Genomic DNA, 17,392 nt, shown 5'->3' with positions numbered 1-17,392 from the left:
GGATTTTAACAGGGATGGGTTTTTTCACAATTCATTGCTTCAGTTACAATAGTGGCTCTTCATAATATCATTTCTGAACAGGGACACTTCCGATGTTCTGTCTGGATAAAGGACTATTTTTGTTGGGACAGGAAAGTGTGTTGAGTCCAGTTGCTAGAGTTGGGCACTAGATGGTGTACAGAACATACAGACCTGAGCTAGTAACTTGGTGTGTGTGTGTGTGTGTGTGTGTGTGTCTGTGTGTGTGTCTGTGTGTCTGAAAGAGATCCTCAAAGGATAGGTTTGTACTTGCCAAACATTTTTTTCAAGGTCCATCTTCCTTCCTTTTCCAGTTTCCGTTGCTCCTTTCCCAATTGATCCCACACATTTAATAACTCTTAAAAAGTGACATCAGTGGCTAGAAACCCTCAGTGCAAAGTGTAGAACAAGCTAAGGCCTAGATAATTTCGTCTCCCAAAACAATTGGCTCTCTTTTTTCTTTTTCTTTCCTTTTTTTTTTGTAGGAGAAGTCCTTGTATTAAAGGAAGGCATATTTCTGAGTAAATAAGCTGTTTTAATTTAATACTTTTCACCTGGTGTTTTGAGAAACATTTGCAAAAAGCCCTAGTAGTAAAAGACTAGTGGTCGGAGGGGGCCTGAGGCTGGGGCGGGGAAAAGATCTGTTTACTCATCACGTGTGCTTCCTGCCAGTTTTGACCAAATGTAGCTTCCTCGGTTATGCCATCCCTGTTTGCTAACACATCTTGTTTTTTTTCCCTATAGTGCAAAGAAGGGGGCTTTCCAAATGACCTCTGGCTCAGTGTCAATACAGAGAACGTGTCCCTGTACAAACGGGGGGAGCCAAAGCCTCTGGAAACTTTCCAGTATGAGCAGATTATCTTCTTTGGAGCTCCCCAGCCCAACACCTTCAAGCTAACTGTGGATGAAAGAGAGATGTACTTTGAAACCCCCCAGGTACATTTTAGGGGATTCTTGTCTCAAGAATTCAAGCAGGTCAAGACTGACTCTTCTAAGACAGGATGGGGTTAGACCAGGGGTTCTCAAACATTTTGCTCACAGGACCCTCTGACGTTTTTAAAAATGATTGAAAAAAGGATTCTAGTCCAATACGCCATTCAATATATGCACTGTACTAGGTATTAAAGCTGAGAAATATAAGAATATTTGACTTTGCAGGCTTCCTCAAGGGTTTCAGTGACCCCCAGGAGTCTTCAGATCACCTTTTAAGATCCACCAGGCTAGAAAAAATATAAGGTAGAGAAGCTGATTATATAACTTTAATTGGAAAGTTAGTTGGCTAGTAAGAATATCAAGCAATCGCCTCATAGATCAAGCTTGCCTTCTGCTATTTGCTCTACATTCAGAGGAGAAAACAAGCTACGATCTTCTAATATATCTCTGGTAATCTTGGGTAGATCAGCAAGGGCTTCTGAATTTTTTAGCAGTAGCAAGAAAAATAATCTTTTAAAACTGCCATAGTTAGCTTTCTCTGAATACTTTTTTCTTGTAGGAGAAGGAGGAATTCTTTTTCTAAGATGATAACAATACAAATGAATTTTTAATCAAGTTACACTTCAAGTTCTCAAGCTCTAAAATGGGCATTTTAAGCATTTACTAAAATGCTTGAAGAAAGGTAGAATTTTAATAAAATAATGATGTAAAAACTGTTTAGCAAGTGTCAGAGCTTTAATTGATTTAGCCATTCTAATGCTTCCATATGTATACTGATTTTATCTCCTGTTATTTCCAGCCAGAGAAATTGTTATATATGCTTATTGGAAATTATAGATGTTAAGATCAGTACATATCTGGGGAATCTTAAATTGCGTATTGAAGACTTATATTTCAGTCACAATATAGCAGACCTGTCAAACTCGCGACGTCACGTGACGTCACGCAATGTATCGGGACGGTTTTGCCATTGCCGGCAATGGGGTGGGCGCAGCTTGAAGATGATGCATCTGGCCCGCAGTCCAGCAGTTTGACACCCCTGCAATATAGCATTGTTGATTTGTAAAATACATCTTCAACTTGTCTTGGAGGCTGAGATACCACAGTGATTTTGTAGTTTACTGAAGGGTTTTGATAATTCTCTTTTATTTTATTAGGTGGGAGAAATAATTAAAATCATGAAGGCTTACATCAACATGATTGTGAAGAAATGCTGTAGCATCAGATCAGCCACCAGCTTGGACAGCCATGCGAGTATCTGGATGAGGTGATTGGATTTGCAGTTAATTATGCTGCTTTAGAAGGACATGTGCTGTGACTCAGCCAAATTTGTAGCAGATTCATTTTGTAAGAAAACATTATTCCATAATTCTCCTTCCAGCATCTTGCCTGACAGAACATCCAGATCCTTCATAATTAAAATCAGAAACTCACAGGCCAGATCCCGAGGCAGTTTTATGTGAATTTTCCCTGAGCCCACTCTTATGGGTCAGATCTTACCGCAAGGACAAAGCAAGAGCCATCTTTGCTTGAAAGATCATCATGTGAAAACCTTTTCTGCAATAAAAGCAGCAGGAGAGTTGCTAAGCTAATATCAGCAAGAATTCCGCATCTGAGAGAGATCGTAAGCTCTTCATTGGGTAGAGCATGTGTGATTTCTCAGGAATGAGCTGCTACATCTCAACAGCCTTCATCTTTCCAAGACTTACTTTCACCAGTGGCTTCAAGCAATGATTTCAGCTTCCAAATCAATTATCAGTACTACGTCTATAGGTTGGGGACTCCTGCTACTTGGGAGATCAGCTGTCACAAGGCTGCATGAATGTAAAGACATGGCGTTGTTCCTTCTTGAAGTCCTTCATAATTTTTCACGCTGCATGTTTGGGGAAGTGCCACTTAGCAGAAAAACATTTATCTGGGTTCATTCAGAGGATAAATTCACTTGTATGCTGGAGTTCTCTCTCTTCCTTGGCAAGGAGTTTGGACTTTGCAGTATTTTTTTTAATCTTTTGTTTTTCTGCACTGCCATCATATATAAGCAATGGGAAAAATTGGTGGCAAGATGGGATAGAAAGAATAGATTTCTTCTCTGATCTTAGCCTGAGTGCATTCTCATCTGTTCCGATGCATCCTAGATATGTTGATGAAATCATAACTGAATACAACTGAAGGGTGCCAGGCTGGACAAAGATATTTGGAGCCTAAGATTAAATGTGATTTGTGTAGAAAATAACACATTGGCTCACTTGCACCGAAAATATTTTTGAAAACCCTTAAAGAAAATACTGCGATAAAATGCTCCGAATTCCTTACTAAGAAAAAAAGAGGCTCTGAACCCTTGATACTGTTTGTGAAAAATAAACAGGTTTATCTTTACATCTAATTTATCTGGGTTTGGTAGCAACAAGAAATAGAAGAAATTAGGGACATGATAAAGCTCCTGCCTCATGAAAATCTGGCTCTCTCGGTGCTGCCCATTGGCTTTAGATGAGGACTCCCCCAGCCCCTTTCTACCAGCTATGGCAGCTGGGACTAAAGAAGAATCAAAATATCTGAGAGCACAAGGTTCCCAATGTAAGTATTCTTCCACAATTTATAATTGAGACGTTCAGGCTCTTGAATTGTGTGCCCCTGCCCAATCCTGAATTTACATTATTTTCAGTCATAGTACAAATGTTTGCCACTACTAAGCAACATCTCCCAGACTGGGCCATCTCCTGATGCGTGAACTTCAGCTCTTGGGAGTTCCCCAGGCTGAGGAATGCTGAACTAGGGATGTCTTGTCTACCACCTTCCGGAAATTTTTCATGCTTCATGTTTAGGGAAATGCCACTTAACAGGAAAAAAAAACATTTATCCAGTTCATTCAGAGGATAAGGTTACATCTTATATCCGTGCTTCAGAATGTCCAGCCCGCCCAGAACCCAAAGGAAATGGACCTCCGCAAAGGATTTCCCAAGCAGTGACCTTCCATTCCCTCCTGCGTCTGGGATTGCAAATGAGGATCATGACTAGATGAACAAAATTTCTAGGTCTCGATGACCACAATTGCCATCTTTTCTATTCTCTGCCATAATGGAGGAACAATTAGAGACACCCCCAAATATTTGGTGCGTGTAATGTGATTAACATTGGTGCAGGCTGGGATCTAAACATCACAATTCGCCTCTCTATAGACCAGGGGGAGGCAACCTCGGCTCTTTTAGGACTCATGGACTTCAACTCCCAGAATTCCTCAGTCAGCACAGCTGACTGAGGAATTCTGGGAGTTGAAGTCCATGAGTCCTAAAAGAGCCGAGGTTGCCTACCCCTGCTATAGACATTGCCTTAATATGTCAGGCTGAGTCCCATTCAGTGGCCCTCTCTTGCCTCTTTTGAGTTTCTGAAAGTGGAACCGAAGAGACTGGTAGAAGCGTCACGTGACCTTATTTTTTGTCTAGGTTGGGCAGGCTTCCTCTCAACCAAGTGCCCCCCCCCAAAAAAAATATAGATCAAGAATTTCCAGTCACTGCAGCTGGCGTGTTGTATATTGGGGCGTGACAATTAGTTTTCACACATGGAGGGCACTACTTGAAGGAAGCCTGGACTTCAGTCTCCACAATACATTCTTCAGCTCCCTTGAACCTGCAAAATACCACTATACCGATATATCCTGGCTCATGGGTTGCTGCAGGCAGCTAAAACCCAATTGGGAATGTAACAGACATTAATTGTATTGCAGATTTATTTCTGCACTTCTTTAATTTGTAACTGGCTTTACAAAATGGAGGTTTAATAAATTATTGATTGCATAATTATTTTCCTTTAGTTTTTTTTGTTTTTGTTTGCAGACTTGGTTTGAAGCAATGAAACACCTCATTTCTTGTGATTTTGTCCCCCCCATATAACTGCTTTTTCACACACTTAAAGATACTCCGAAACATTTATTACAGCTAATTCTAATTTGATAGGAAAAAATGCTTTGTGATAAGGATTTGACTGAGGATATTAAAGAAACTCTCTCTGGGCCATGTTTTCATAATTTAAAAAAAATCACTTCCTAGGAAGCAGAATTTGCACACACTTCCTTAAAATGTTATATTTATGTTGATTTCCCATATGACTTGCTAAACCCCATCTAAACTCCTGAATAGATCAGCCTTATGTGACCCGGCCTCATCCTATGATTTCTAATTCATTTTTTAAAAATACCTTTTTGTAAGTTCTTAGACCATTATGCTCTTCTCAATGGCAGCTCAAAGCAAAATAGATAAAATAGGCCCTTAGATGAGCAAAATTTCAGGCTTCTATTTCCACTAACATTTTTGTACAGTACTCTAAACTGTAATCCATTAAATCATAGTAACGAATCGCAAGGCTGGAAGAACAATGAGGTGTGTGCACCTCATGATGGTTTTTTTTACACCTTCTTTGCTCTCATTCTGACCCTGGAGACATGGGCCAGGCTAAACTGAAAGGGGAACAAGTTTACAAGCCATGCAAGGCACAAGAAAATGCACCGGGCAGTATAGATGTGTAGATAACACTGTATTAGACTTCTAATTTGGTTGCCTCTCATTTTCCCTGAATCAGGGATGCGCAGGCAGAAAGATAGGCCTGTGGAAGAGGAAAGTGCCTTTGCTAACGGCAAGACTATCAAGCAAGACAAATTAGTTTATTAAGGGGAAAGCTGTAACGTCCTATTAAAGCCACACCTTAAAGAAGCCACACAGATAATATCCGAGCGAAAAATACTCTTTTTAATTTGAACTGTGTTACATGTTGCCTTCTGCCAGCATGTGGAGGCTTTGCATCACAAAACACTTCAGTAATGGGTTCTCATTTCCATTACTGGCCATCCCTATGGTGCTGAAGACGCATCCATAAATTTCATCATCGTTTATCATTACCAGGCAACTCTGGTTTAGAAGCTATCCAAGCATATTTTTAGTCTACAAGAGCTCACAAAAAAAGGCACAGCAAATAGCAGCCTAGAACTAACACCTGGGGAGCAGCTCTAGCTATACAAATGCACAGCTTTACCAACATTTGGGAAATACACAAGGAAACCAGGTATATTTTCTTCCAAGGAGTCATGGATTGGATTGAGATTAGTTTTATTTGAACTCGGGGGGGGGGGTTGTTCCCTTGAAACAAAAAGTAAATCATGAACTCCCCTGCAATTTAGTGAGAGAAATATACAAAGACTAGATCTAATTCATGGCCCTTAAAAAGGTGACGAACAATTTTAGAAGTAAAATTAGTGAACTGTCAGCTACAGGTCTATAGCTAATCGGGAGAGGTTCACAGGCGACTTTGGCAATAGAAATTTTGAGGAGGCAGGATGGAAGGAAACATCCCGGTCATATCCCCAGTAGGAAACAATTCTCAGTCTCATCCACCACAGGAAAGGGGGAAAAAAAACAAATACTCTCCTGCTCTGCATAGCTCAGCTTCTTCCTTTAGGTCCTCTGGCTGTGCTTCCCAAAGGCAGACCAAACTCAGCTAGAAAGCTCCCAATTATGGAAAGCTGCGCTCACCGGATGTGTCCCTTGTTCTGGTCTTATTAAGGAACATTTTTCGCCCTGTCTCCTGGCTGCAATCGATAGATAGACGCACACAGAAACACATGGATACAAACACACTAATCAGGTCCTTGATCCTAGATTGGAAAGCTGCCAAGAAAATTTTTGAGGTGTTGAAAGATTCTTTCCCCCGCCCCCAAGCAACAAAACAAATAACAACTATTCTCCATTACTTGGGAATGGGGAGTGGATTGGGAAGCCTAGCTCCTAGGAGGGACCTTCACTCTCGGACACTACACCATTAAAAACAAGACAGTCAATAGCGCTCCAGTTTGGAGTGGTGAGGATTTTCTTGTCTAAACCCAGCAAGGTAATCCTCATACAATTCCCGCAACACACAGCACACCCTGGAGAAACTCTCGAGCTACGGAGTTTTCCTTCTGGAGGGAGGCATCGACAACGGTTTCACAGCCCAAGCTGAGGCTGGTTTCTGTAAAAAGGGGGCGGTGGGGGGGGGGAAACAGCTCAGGACTGCAGACCCGTCTCCTCCTTGCTCCGCTCAAGAACAAAACTCAGGATGGGCAGATTTTGAACAAGGAGTGGCTGCCGAACCTAAGCCCAGGGACTGCTTTGCCAGTAACTGCTACTAAAGGAGAAAAGTTGGCATTCCAAGAAGTGACGATTTTATGGCGGAGATTTCTAAAGCAGTCAGAAGCTATTGAGAGGGTGGAGTACAGTGCACAAGACAAGGTAACCCTTGTTGTCATTTTTTACTGTGGGCACACTGGCACACATTAAAAATGACATTCTGTTGCTTGCTCTCCAAAGTGTACACAGACATAAGTGTAGACTACTCCCGATACATAGCTGAGATAGGCCAGCTAGCATCACCTTTGCTCCTATGGCTTCTACAGGAGAGAAGGAAAGGTGTCACCCTATTTTAATTAGGGAGCCACACCCAACAGGTGTCTCTTTTCCTACATATCAAACCCAAGTACCACTGAGTGGCAACTCAAAAGTCCCTTGGCAGGCACACTGCAGCAGCTCCACCAATCCAAGGCTGGAAAGCAACAATACACATCTCTTCAACTCAAGACTCGACCAGCCCGGGATTCTTTCCCCAAGGGTGGGCTGAGGAGTTTGCCAGCACAGCCACGTCACTACAGCAGACATGAGCTCCAGCCTTTTCTCTCAGACATGCTTTGTTTTCCCCTTCTTAACCTGCACCAGAGACGCTCACTATGCTTCTTGGTTAGAAAGGAAAGTGTGTGTGTGTGGGGGGGGGGGGAGATTACTGAGTATAATCCTATATATTCAAGTAGTAGCAAAGACTGGGGGGAAAGGATGCCTAACTGAGACTGTGTATGTGCATGATTCTAAAGAGAGAGAGAGCAGGGATGATATTCAAGAGCCCCTCGCCTCTCAGATTTGTCATTACTGGCATCCCCTTTTCTCTTGCCCACATCTCGGATGTTGGAAGTCTCTGCTGTTTCTAGAGATCAGATGCTCCTATGGCCAGCCTTTTCACTAGCAGCTGAAAGGAGATTTGGAGATGGAAAAGAAGCCTCAATTCAAAGCAAAACCTTCAGCCAAAGCTTTTGCCAGCCCTTTCGTAAGACATCAGCCCAAGAAAATAAGTTTCCTTCCTTGTGCTCAGATGACCAAAAGGCACCGTGTGTGGTGAAACAGGAGAATAAAATCAATTACAGGAGAAAGGTAGGCTCCCAACATAAATGGCAGGATACATTTCTGGGCATGCCTTCCACCTTGCTTTGGCTTGGAGAATCCGAAATGCTTTCTTGCCGTATCTAACCCTGGCAGTAGCAAATAGTGCTATTGGCATGGAGAGTACAGACTTGGTTGGCAAGAAAAGCTGGCTCCCTCCAAGATTGATGTGGAGGGTGGGGATAAGCCTGACAAGGAGCCACATACCACATTTACACAACTTCTCCCTGGACAGGCTCAGATATAAAGCCAGAGCTGTCCTGAGCGAGAGCAGCAGGTCCAAGGACTACTGGGAAAAGATGCCTTTGAAACGGATCTTATCCTCGTCATCTTTCGCACGCAGGCGGGCCTCCAAGCTGCGCAGCTCCCGGGTTACCACTGGGGTCAGCGATGGATCCAACTGCAACACTTTGGCAAAATCGGCCTGAGCCTCAGCTGCGTTCCAGACGGCTGCATGAGCCTTGGCCCTCTTGAAATAGGCTTTGACGTTATCTGTGGGGGAAGTGGCCATTTGAATAAGCCAGGCAGGATCCATGGCCTGACGACGACCCCTGAAGGCCTGCTCTAGTTTCAGCCTTGATGTTTCTCCTCCCCATTAGCCGGCCACATTGTAGACTTTTCTACCCTTCAAACCCACCGTGGCTCTTCAGTAGCTCACAAGCCACCTTACCTTCGTACTTGTTCAGAATAGAAGAGCAGTGATCCAGCACTTCATAGTACTCCTCATTCAGCAGCTTACACTGACAATAATTCAACAATAAAGGAGTGATCTGTTGGTCCAGCTGGATCCAGTCCGGAGATCCTGGCTGCTCCTATGGCATGGGACAAGAGAAAGGGCACAAAGCATGGGTCAGTTGTAAAAATGTCTGTCCACAGGCCAGAACCCTTGTGGGCTGGCCTGGGACAGCCTTTCTTGTGGTGGCAGCAAGATCAAATCCACATGCAGCCAACGGAAGAGACAACTTGCCTCGGCCAACTTGCTGCAGGACAACTCACCATGGCCAACTCAGCACGGGACAATTCACTGAGGGAGAATTCAGCAATTCAATTTAATTATTTAAAATAATTTTTAAAAATATTCAAACTTTTTTTCATTCACATCCCATTTTGTCCTTCTTTTGGCACCCTTTCTTTAATGAAGCTTAGGACTGCCCCTGACCTCCATTCATTCCGCCGGGACCTGAAGACCTGGCTCTTCGAGCTCTCTGGCCTAGGCTGAGAATTTTTTTAAACTTTAACTGGGGTTTTTATTTTTTTCTCAGGGAATGATGTAATCTTTTTTAATTGTTTTTAGCTTTTGTATTGATTTTTTTAAAAATATCCTGTAAACCGCCCTGAGTCCTTCGGGAAAGGGCGGTATATAAATCTAAATAAATAAATAAATAAATAAATAAATAAATAAATAAATAAATAAATACATACATACATACATACATAAATAAATAAATAAATAAATAAATAAATAAATAAATAAATGATTCTATTCCATTATTTCTTCGATATTAGTGCAACTCTTGTCCCGTGGCAAGTTGTCCTGTGGCGAGTTGGCCATGTCGAGTTATTTTGTGGCAAATGGGCCACGGTGCGTTATCACAGACTCTGCGGCCAAGTCCTTAGGAAAATTTAAAAGATGGTAAATAGGAGAGAGAACATGAATCTTTTCCACACAAAACTGCCTATCTTTCTCTAACAAGGACTACATCGCACCTTGAGATGGAATGGCAAAGAAAATTTCAGGTGCCAATTTCAACAGGGAAAACGTAGGCAAGGGAGGAGGAAAAAAACACACTGCAGATTTCATGTCGCACACCAGTCTGCTAGCATTGTGTTAATTCTGACTTGGGAGCCTTTTTATGTGCGTGTTCTGATGAAGAGAGAAATTCTGCATATCTTGACAAATTATGTTACAGAAGCCATTCTGGCTGCTTGTCAGATCCTGTCATGGAGCTGCACGAGTGAAGACAAATGCTATCGCTTTGATATTATTATTCGGAGCATACACTCCCTCTCTCTAACTGGAACTAGGCCAGGAGTGCTCCAGAGTAGCTGAGCAAAAATGGTTCCAATGGCTTAGCAAGGAACCTCCTTAGTGTGTGTGAGTATGCACAAACTGGGACAGGTGCAGAAGCATGTAGGTACATTGTTTCAGATGAGGGCACACCTGGAATTTGGAGAATACTGTATGTGATAAATACTGTACATGCATTCACAACAAGGCTGTCAGGGGAAAATTTCCTGGGAGCAAATCCATTTAGGTGCCCAGGAATTAGCAAATTATCTACAATCCCAAGGGGTCTTTGTTGGGCCCAAAGGTCTTGTTGCCTGACAATATGAAATATTGAAATATCTGCAGAATACCAGTTTCCTTTGCATTTTTTAAATTGAACAATCTTTATAAATTTAGGTAGGATAGAGCACTTGGTGGACCCCAAACAATACACCTGAAGGCATAGCACTACCCGCACTCCTGTTTTAGGCACAATAAAACCAATGTTTGAATAACTAGGAACCCATTGCCTGAACAGAAGAAATCTCATTCACAGACTATTCAATCAAGGGCAAAGATTGTTCTGGTCAGGCCAAGCTTTAGCTAGTTATGAAAATGACCTAACTACATTTCTACCTGCACAATGGAATGAGTTAGGAGTTCTGCTTAATCTAGGGTGGAAATCCCTCACCGATTTGGCATTTGCTGCCCTGAATGTTATACGAGCGAAACAGCCCCCGGGGAAGCACACCATCAGTCACCTTCATTTGCAGGTTCTTAAGGCAAGCAATTGCATCATAGTACTTGGCAGCCGCCTCTTGCACTTTGCCATCCTTGAAGAGCTCATTGCCCTCATGGTGGATCAGGGGCACAGCCTTCATCTTCTCCTCGTCTGACATAGCCCATGGATCCTGTCGGTATGTGCCAGGCCTTTCCACCTGTTGCAGCACAAGGCAACAAGCATGGTTAGATCACGGTGCTAGAGAAAGCAGGCCCGCAAGAACCAGCCTGCTTTTGTCACCCCACGCTCTAAGGTGTTGGAAGAGAATCAGTGCAATGGATTGGGAAAGGCACTGGACTGGCGTTAGGGAGACCTGGATTTAAGGGCATTTTCAGCCACAGAAACTCCCTGGGTAACCTCTGACCTTCCTAATCTATCCCCCAAGGAAATTACTGTAGGGAAAAATGGCATGTGGAGGTGCTGCGCACGCTGCCTTGAGCTCCTGGAGAAAGGAGAGAGATGTACTGTATGTAACAAATGAGTAAAATAATTGAAAAGGTGTCTCAAAGCTGAACAGGTTGACACAGGATAAGAGGGAAAAGAAGGACTTGCATTACTTCAAACAGCCTCAGTAGGAGAGCAAAAAGCATGCTGTCTTTCCCCTTAAAATAAGACCCATTAAAATGATGGTAGAAATCTCCATGTATTTGTGCCGGGAAAAATTCATTCCCAACTTCTATCTGAAGGCATCTATCTTCTCCTTGATTTGTGGAAATAAGTAAGCAAGAGAATCCCAAACATATAAAGCCCAATTGCCCTTCTTAATCTGTCTAGCCCAGAGGACCTCACCTTTCCTTCCCCCTCACCTTGAGCACTTCAAAGGCAAAGATGAGGGGCTGGGGGTTCTGCTGGAGCTCGTCAAGGTCTGGGTAACCCAGCGAATGATGCTCGTGCATCTGGGCAATGCCACAGCAATGTCGTTGTCCCTCCAGAGGATCTTTCCCAGCTGCGATGTTCCTCAGGCTCTTGGACACCATTGGATATAAGACCACATGCTGGAGAAGCAGGAGAAGGGGAGAAAAATGGCCCAGTCAAGAGGGACTAAATGTATTTCCCCAATTAGGAAAAATGAGCGACGTCTACTTGTTATAAAAGAAGGAAACCTAGCATTCCTTTACTCATGCCAGAGTCAATACTAGTTCAAGGTCCCTTTATGAGCCACAACAGAAGAATTTGGCAAGGGCCTTTTTCCTACTTCTGGAAAAGTAGATTTCAGCACTAGGCAAAATGATCTCCAAGTCTCTCTCTCAACCTCACATTGTAAGTACAATTTTTAATTAAAACTTTTAAACAGGAAAATAAAAGCTAACACAAACTAATGGATAGTAATAAAAGACAAAGAAATAAGAAAAGGCAAAAACGTGCAAGAAAAGGGGGGGAAGTAAAATAAGAAAGAAAAAAAAGATACATTTTGATATTCTTCACAGCGGTTATAAGTACAAATATATTTTGACCTGTCTCTGAAGTTACATCTTGTTACTCGTCTTTCTATAATCTATCCTGTCTTAATCATCACGATGTCACAAGTTAATTTTTTCATTTTTATGCTAAGTCAGTAATAAAAATAGAAACGTCTTTTCTCACATCAAAGTTAACTATCCATTTTAGCAAGATCTGTTAACTTCACCAACCATTCCTCCCTAATACTGTGTTTCCCCCCAAAATAAGACCTGGTCTTATTTTGTTTTTCCCTCCAAAAGCATTAGGTTTTATTTTGTCTCACCTCACGGCAGTGGCACCACTGACAACCCCGTCCAGCAGGAGCCCGTGTGGCCACCACTGGCCCACTTCTTCTGCAGCCATTCACCGCCGCTCGCATGCATTGCTCCCGGCTTCCGTCTCGCCAGCAGAGGACTTCAGGAAAGACCTCTGCTGGTGAAACGGAGGCCGGGCAACATTTGCGTCAACCCCTGGCTCCATTCTCAGCTGCAGAGGCCTTTCCTGAAGGCCTCTGGCTCCTGCTGGATGAAGCTGTTGGTGCCGCCATGAGGCGAGGCAGGTGTCAGGGCACGGGAGGTCTAGCTACAAAGGGCCTGAGGTAAGCGGGTGGGGGCCATGTGGGGCAGCTCCATCCCCTCCCTCACCTGCCTCGCCATACCTCGTGGTGGTGGCATCACAAACAACCAGACAGAATGGACGGGCAACCAGCTGCGCAGGCTAGGGCTTATTTTGGGGAGGTAGGGCTTATATTAAAGGTAAAGGTTCCCCCGCACATGTGTGCTAGTCGTTTCCAACTCTAGGGGCCGGTGCTCATCTCCGTTTCAAAGCCGAAGAGCCAGCGTTTGTCCAAGGACGTCTCCGTGGTCATGTGGCCGGCATGACTAGACGCCAAAGGCGCACAGAGCGCTGTTACCTTCCCACTGTAGTGGTCCTTATTTTTCTACTTGCATTTTTACATGCTTTCGAACTGCTAGGATGGCAGAAGCTGGGGCGAGTAACAGGCACTCACTCTGTTATGCAGCACTCAGGATTCGACCCGCCAAACTGCCGACCTTCTAATCGACAAGCTCAGTGTCCTAACCCACTGGCCTACACATAAAAATCAAGGTAGGGTTTATTTTCGGGATAGATCTGATTTTCGGGGAAACGTAGGTAGTGTCACATCTTTCTACCTCTGAATACAGTAATCTCACTGCTGTGATCGTACGTTGAAATGATATTCCAGGGTGGTGTGTTTTTTTTAACTCCAACCTTACATTCTAGGATTGTATGAATTCTTTGCCAGATTATCCCTCAAAACAGGCATGAGAAATACCTTTGTGTCACACAAGAATTCAGCCACCTCTCCCTCCTGCATGCTGTGTAAGATGGTTTCCCAGACAGGCAACTTGAATTTCTTGCCGAAGATCAGCTCCATAGGTTTGTCCCGGGCATGACTATCATCTAATACTTTCTGATCTGAACTGCAAAGCATTGTGCGATAGTGGAAAGTAACCTAAAGAGAATCAGAAGCAGATTAACAGAGTAGGTCACCTCACTGATCTACCAGAATAGACTGCAGGTAGTCCCTGAGTTATGACCATTTGCTTAACAACCATTTGAAATTATGACGGACCTACCCAGAGCTATTTACAAACCATTTTCTAAGTTATGATGGTCATGTGATCGCATTTTGGGTACTTGACAACTGGCTTACCTTTATAGCTATTTACCACGTCCCATGGACATGTGACAAATTGCAACTTTTTTTTGCTGGTTTCTGGCATTTATTTATTTTTTCTGGCAAAAAATGCCCATTGCGGAAAAAAGGGTTCACTAAATGACTACAATGCTTCCTTAATGACCATGGCAGTCACTTAACAACCCCCGTTGTAAATGCCTTGATTTACAACCATTAAGTCAAGGACTACCTGTATGTCAGATACTTTAACTCATTTGCAGTATGGAGTTCAATGATGTCATCTTAATATAACATTGTCCACATCAGAAAGACACAGAGCATTTAGCAAAGGTGAAAACATTATTGGGATTGTGCAATGCTTTAGCTCCAAAGCTGCAAAAATATTTTAGAGCATGCATAATTTTGCAATACCTTTCAGCCAACACCTTCTTGAGGAATCTTTAACTTCTCCTGAATTCCTCCAATAGCCTTCAAGGATATATACACTGGTAAGTTACTGAGGCAGTGTATCCATACCCACTCCAAAGCACCATTACAACCTGTTTTAACTCAAATGTGCAGTTTTCTTTGATCACATGGCTACTGTACTAACCTTGGAAAAGAGGTGGCTTCTTTAAGGAAGTGGCAACAGGTATGGCATGCATACCCACATCTGTTCCAACTTTGGAACCATAAAACAGCATTTCCTGAAAAGCAACTAACAGTGATTTTTAAAAGGACTGATGTACCACTATGAAGAAATGGATTGCTGAAGTGGCTCAGCACAAACTAGCCAAGTGGCACACAAGCATACATGTCAAATGGAAAGCAGCCCGGCTGGCTGACTGGGCTGCCATCTTGCACCTCTGGAGTTGAAAAACACTATCTCAAATGTGGGGCAAGAAAACTCAGTGGGGGTCACCTTCCCAACAGCCAATGCCATTGATTCTTACCCTCTGAAAATCCTAACACTGGGGCAAACATAGGCCACTATGTGACAAAAATAGTTCAAATCATTATGTTAAGGGGACAGCTCCATGCAGTTTTCCCCAAACTGATTCTAATTTTTAGGTTAGAGTTTGAAGACAGTTAGCTTGGATTTCAGCTACTTAGATGTGCATGCAAAGAAGAAACTAAATGGAAGCTAATGTGCATCTTGAGATTAACAACAAAAAACTCCCCAAAAGTAAAGATGCTTTTGAATTGAGGTTGATCCTTGGTGGCTACAGCCATCATTTTCTTGTACCTGTGACAAAACTGGCCTGCTGCTAATTTTTTTCAGATTTTTTTTCCTTTTTACTTGCCAATTTGATTTAGGGCAGTATTTTTCAACCTTGGCATTTTGAAGGTGTGAACCTCAACTCCCAGAATTCCCCAACCAGCAAAGGTGGCTGAAGAATTCTGGGCATTGAAGTCCACACATCTTCAAGCTACCAACGTTGAGAAATACTGATCTAGAACAGAGGTCCCCAACCTTTTGGGTACCAGGGACCGGTTTCTGCAGACCAGAGGGGGTGTGGTTTTGTGTGCTGCCTACATCCCGCGAATGGGGCTTTGCTTGTTTGTGCGGACCGGTTGCTGGCATGCCGTGGCCTGATACTGGTCCAGGGCCCCTGGTCTAGAGTTCTGATCCTTTCTCTGGGTCTTTTGTCCCAACAGTAAGCAAGCTATATGAAGCTTACCAACCAAACCCAGTCAAGCTCAGCCAAATGTTATCTCCTCTGAAAATTTCTCCTAAATTCAGCAGTGGCAGCTTTCTAGTGCCAGACCAGCTGTGACATTTCTAATTTTGTAAAAACTAGCTAACGCCAGCTGGCAGCGCCATTGGTCACGGATGCTGGAATTGTCCAGCAACATTGAGAGGGCTGCCAACTCTCCATTTCTAGCTACAGAAGGTGATCTCCCTTGCTAAACCCAGATTTCCCCAATTTGGTATCCTATTTGTTGTTGTTAGTTGCGAAGTCGTGTCCGACCCATCGCAACCCTATGGACAACGCTCCTCCAGGCCTTCCTGTCCTCTACCATCTTCTGGCGTCCATTTAAACTCACACCTACTGCTTCAGTGACTCCATCCAGCCACCTCATTCTCTGTCGTCCCCTTCTTCTATTGCCCTCGATCTTTCCCAGCATTAGGCTCTTCTCCAGTGAGTCCTTCCTTCTCATTAGGTGGCCAAAGTATTTGAGTTTTAGCTTCAGGATCTGGCCTTCTAAAGAGCAGTCAGGGTTGATCTCCTCTAGGACTGACCGGTTTGATCGCCTTGCAGTCCAAGGGACTCGCAGGAGTCTTCTCCAGCACCATAGTTCAAAGGCTTCAATTCTTTGACGCTCAGCCTTTCTTATGGTCCAGCTTTCCCTGCCATACATTGCAAGGTATCCTATTAAATGGGGTGAATTACTATTCTCGCTAACCACCAGCTATTCTCGCTAATGACACTGAGAGCTGATCAGATTTATCCGTATACAAAGTGGGAACGACAGCAACCTATTTACGTAGACAGAAACCAGAGCAGGAGCAAACGAATGAATGAAGGCAAATGGGCACCGTTCCATTTCGCTCACGCGGCTTCCCGTCTCCGCTCGCCCAGATCTACAACCCCATCGCGCATGGGCATTTTATCCAAATCGTGCCTTTCTATTAGCGCATGCGCGCTTCTCCGCCCGGTTCCGTTATTTCCCGAGAGAATCGCGCACGATCTGTTTTTTTCACCTTGGTACCGTCTTGGTAATCAGGCGGCGGTCCCCGGCCTTCCTGCACCAACCGCTTCTGGATCCCATCCGCCCGGAGCTGCGCGATCTTGTCCGCCATGATGGCTTTTCGCCCGAGTCGGCTTCCAAGTCTTCGTGTGCTTTGGGGATTGCCGAACTTCGCTCGTCTTCTTCCGGATGCGCTCGTCTTTTTCCGTATCCGGTCTCGGACACATCCGTTAGCTGTCGGAAATTTTCGGAAAGACTCGGGCGGAGCGTTTGATCTGACCCAAAGAGGTAGAGTTTGCGAATGACGAGCAGACCGCTGGGAAGAGAAATCTCTACTAAGCAGGGAGCTGGGGCGGCGGCGTTACTATTATTCAACGCTAAATAATATAGATTAGGGTTTCCACATCCTGAGGTTAGCTGAGCCTCATGCCCATTTTCACTCTCCCTGCCAGCCAAGTCTGTCGGCTCTGGAGTCCAGTTCCCTTGTGGGCGACGCTCATGGAGCTTGGTGAGACGAGCTCCGAGCAGGAGTCGGAATGTTCGTAGACGTGCAAGCCTGGGCTCCAGCGAGCAGATCCCGGACGGTGGGGTTGGCTTATGACTTCGATGATCATCTTAGTCATCCCCTACCGATGCCGGAGATCCGAAGA

General features: G+C 43.9%; 2 protein-coding genes across 3 annotated transcripts in view; one reads left to right on the top strand and one right to left on the bottom strand.

The window, feature by feature from the left end:
- The window catches only part of LOC308659413 (unconventional myosin-X-like), a 107,176-nt gene extending 103,034 nt beyond the window's left edge, over positions 1-4,142 (top strand). Inside the window, exons 40-42 of the mRNA XM_081312988.1 lie at positions 763-954; positions 2,109-2,218; positions 3,353-4,142. Coding sequence (XP_081169114.1) covers positions 763-954; positions 2,109-2,218; positions 3,353-3,365 — 315 coding nt within the window. The 3' untranslated portion in view covers positions 3,366-4,142. The remainder of the gene's footprint in view (positions 1-762; positions 955-2,108; positions 2,219-3,352) is intronic.
- Positions 4,143-5,322: 1,180 nt separating this feature from the next.
- Positions 5,323-17,023, bottom strand: AIP (AHR interacting HSP90 co-chaperone). Of its 2 annotated transcripts, none has more exons than XM_081312989.1 (6): positions 16,756-17,023; positions 13,704-13,883; positions 11,755-11,943; positions 10,929-11,105; positions 8,851-8,992; positions 5,323-8,672 (listed from the first exon to the last, which is right to left on the bottom strand). In XM_081312989.1, the coding sequence occupies exons 1-6, from the start codon at positions 16,852-16,854 to the stop codon at positions 8,467-8,469; spliced, it is 993 nt and encodes a 330-aa protein (XP_081169115.1). In that variant the 5' UTR covers positions 16,855-17,023; the 3' UTR covers positions 5,323-8,466. The 2 variants fall into 2 exon arrangements, with proteins under 2 accessions (XP_081169115.1, XP_081169116.1); XM_081312990.1 differs by lacking the exon at positions 16,756-17,023 and adding an exon at positions 14,662-14,960.
- Positions 17,024-17,392: the final 369 nt, after the last annotated feature.

Source organism: Vipera berus (assembly GCF_964194415.1).
Source record: "Vipera berus genome assembly, chromosome: 1".
Lineage (NCBI taxonomy): Eukaryota > Metazoa > Chordata > Lepidosauria > Squamata > Viperidae > Vipera > Vipera berus.
This window is presented reverse-complemented; position numbering and strand designations above follow the sequence as displayed.

Coding starts and splice junctions, on each gene's coding strand:
- AIP (XM_081312989.1), bottom strand. CDS start 16,854: ATGGCGGACAAGATCGCGCAGCTCCGGGCGGATGGGATCCAGAAGCGG. Junction 11,944..13,703: donor AATTCTTGTGTGACACAAAG/GTATTTCTCATG, acceptor CTGCTTCTCCAG/CATGTGGTCTTATATCCAAT. Junction 11,106..11,754: donor TTGCCTTTGAAGTGCTCAAG/GTGAGGGGGAAG, acceptor GTGCTGCAACAG/GTGGAAAGGCCTGGCACATA.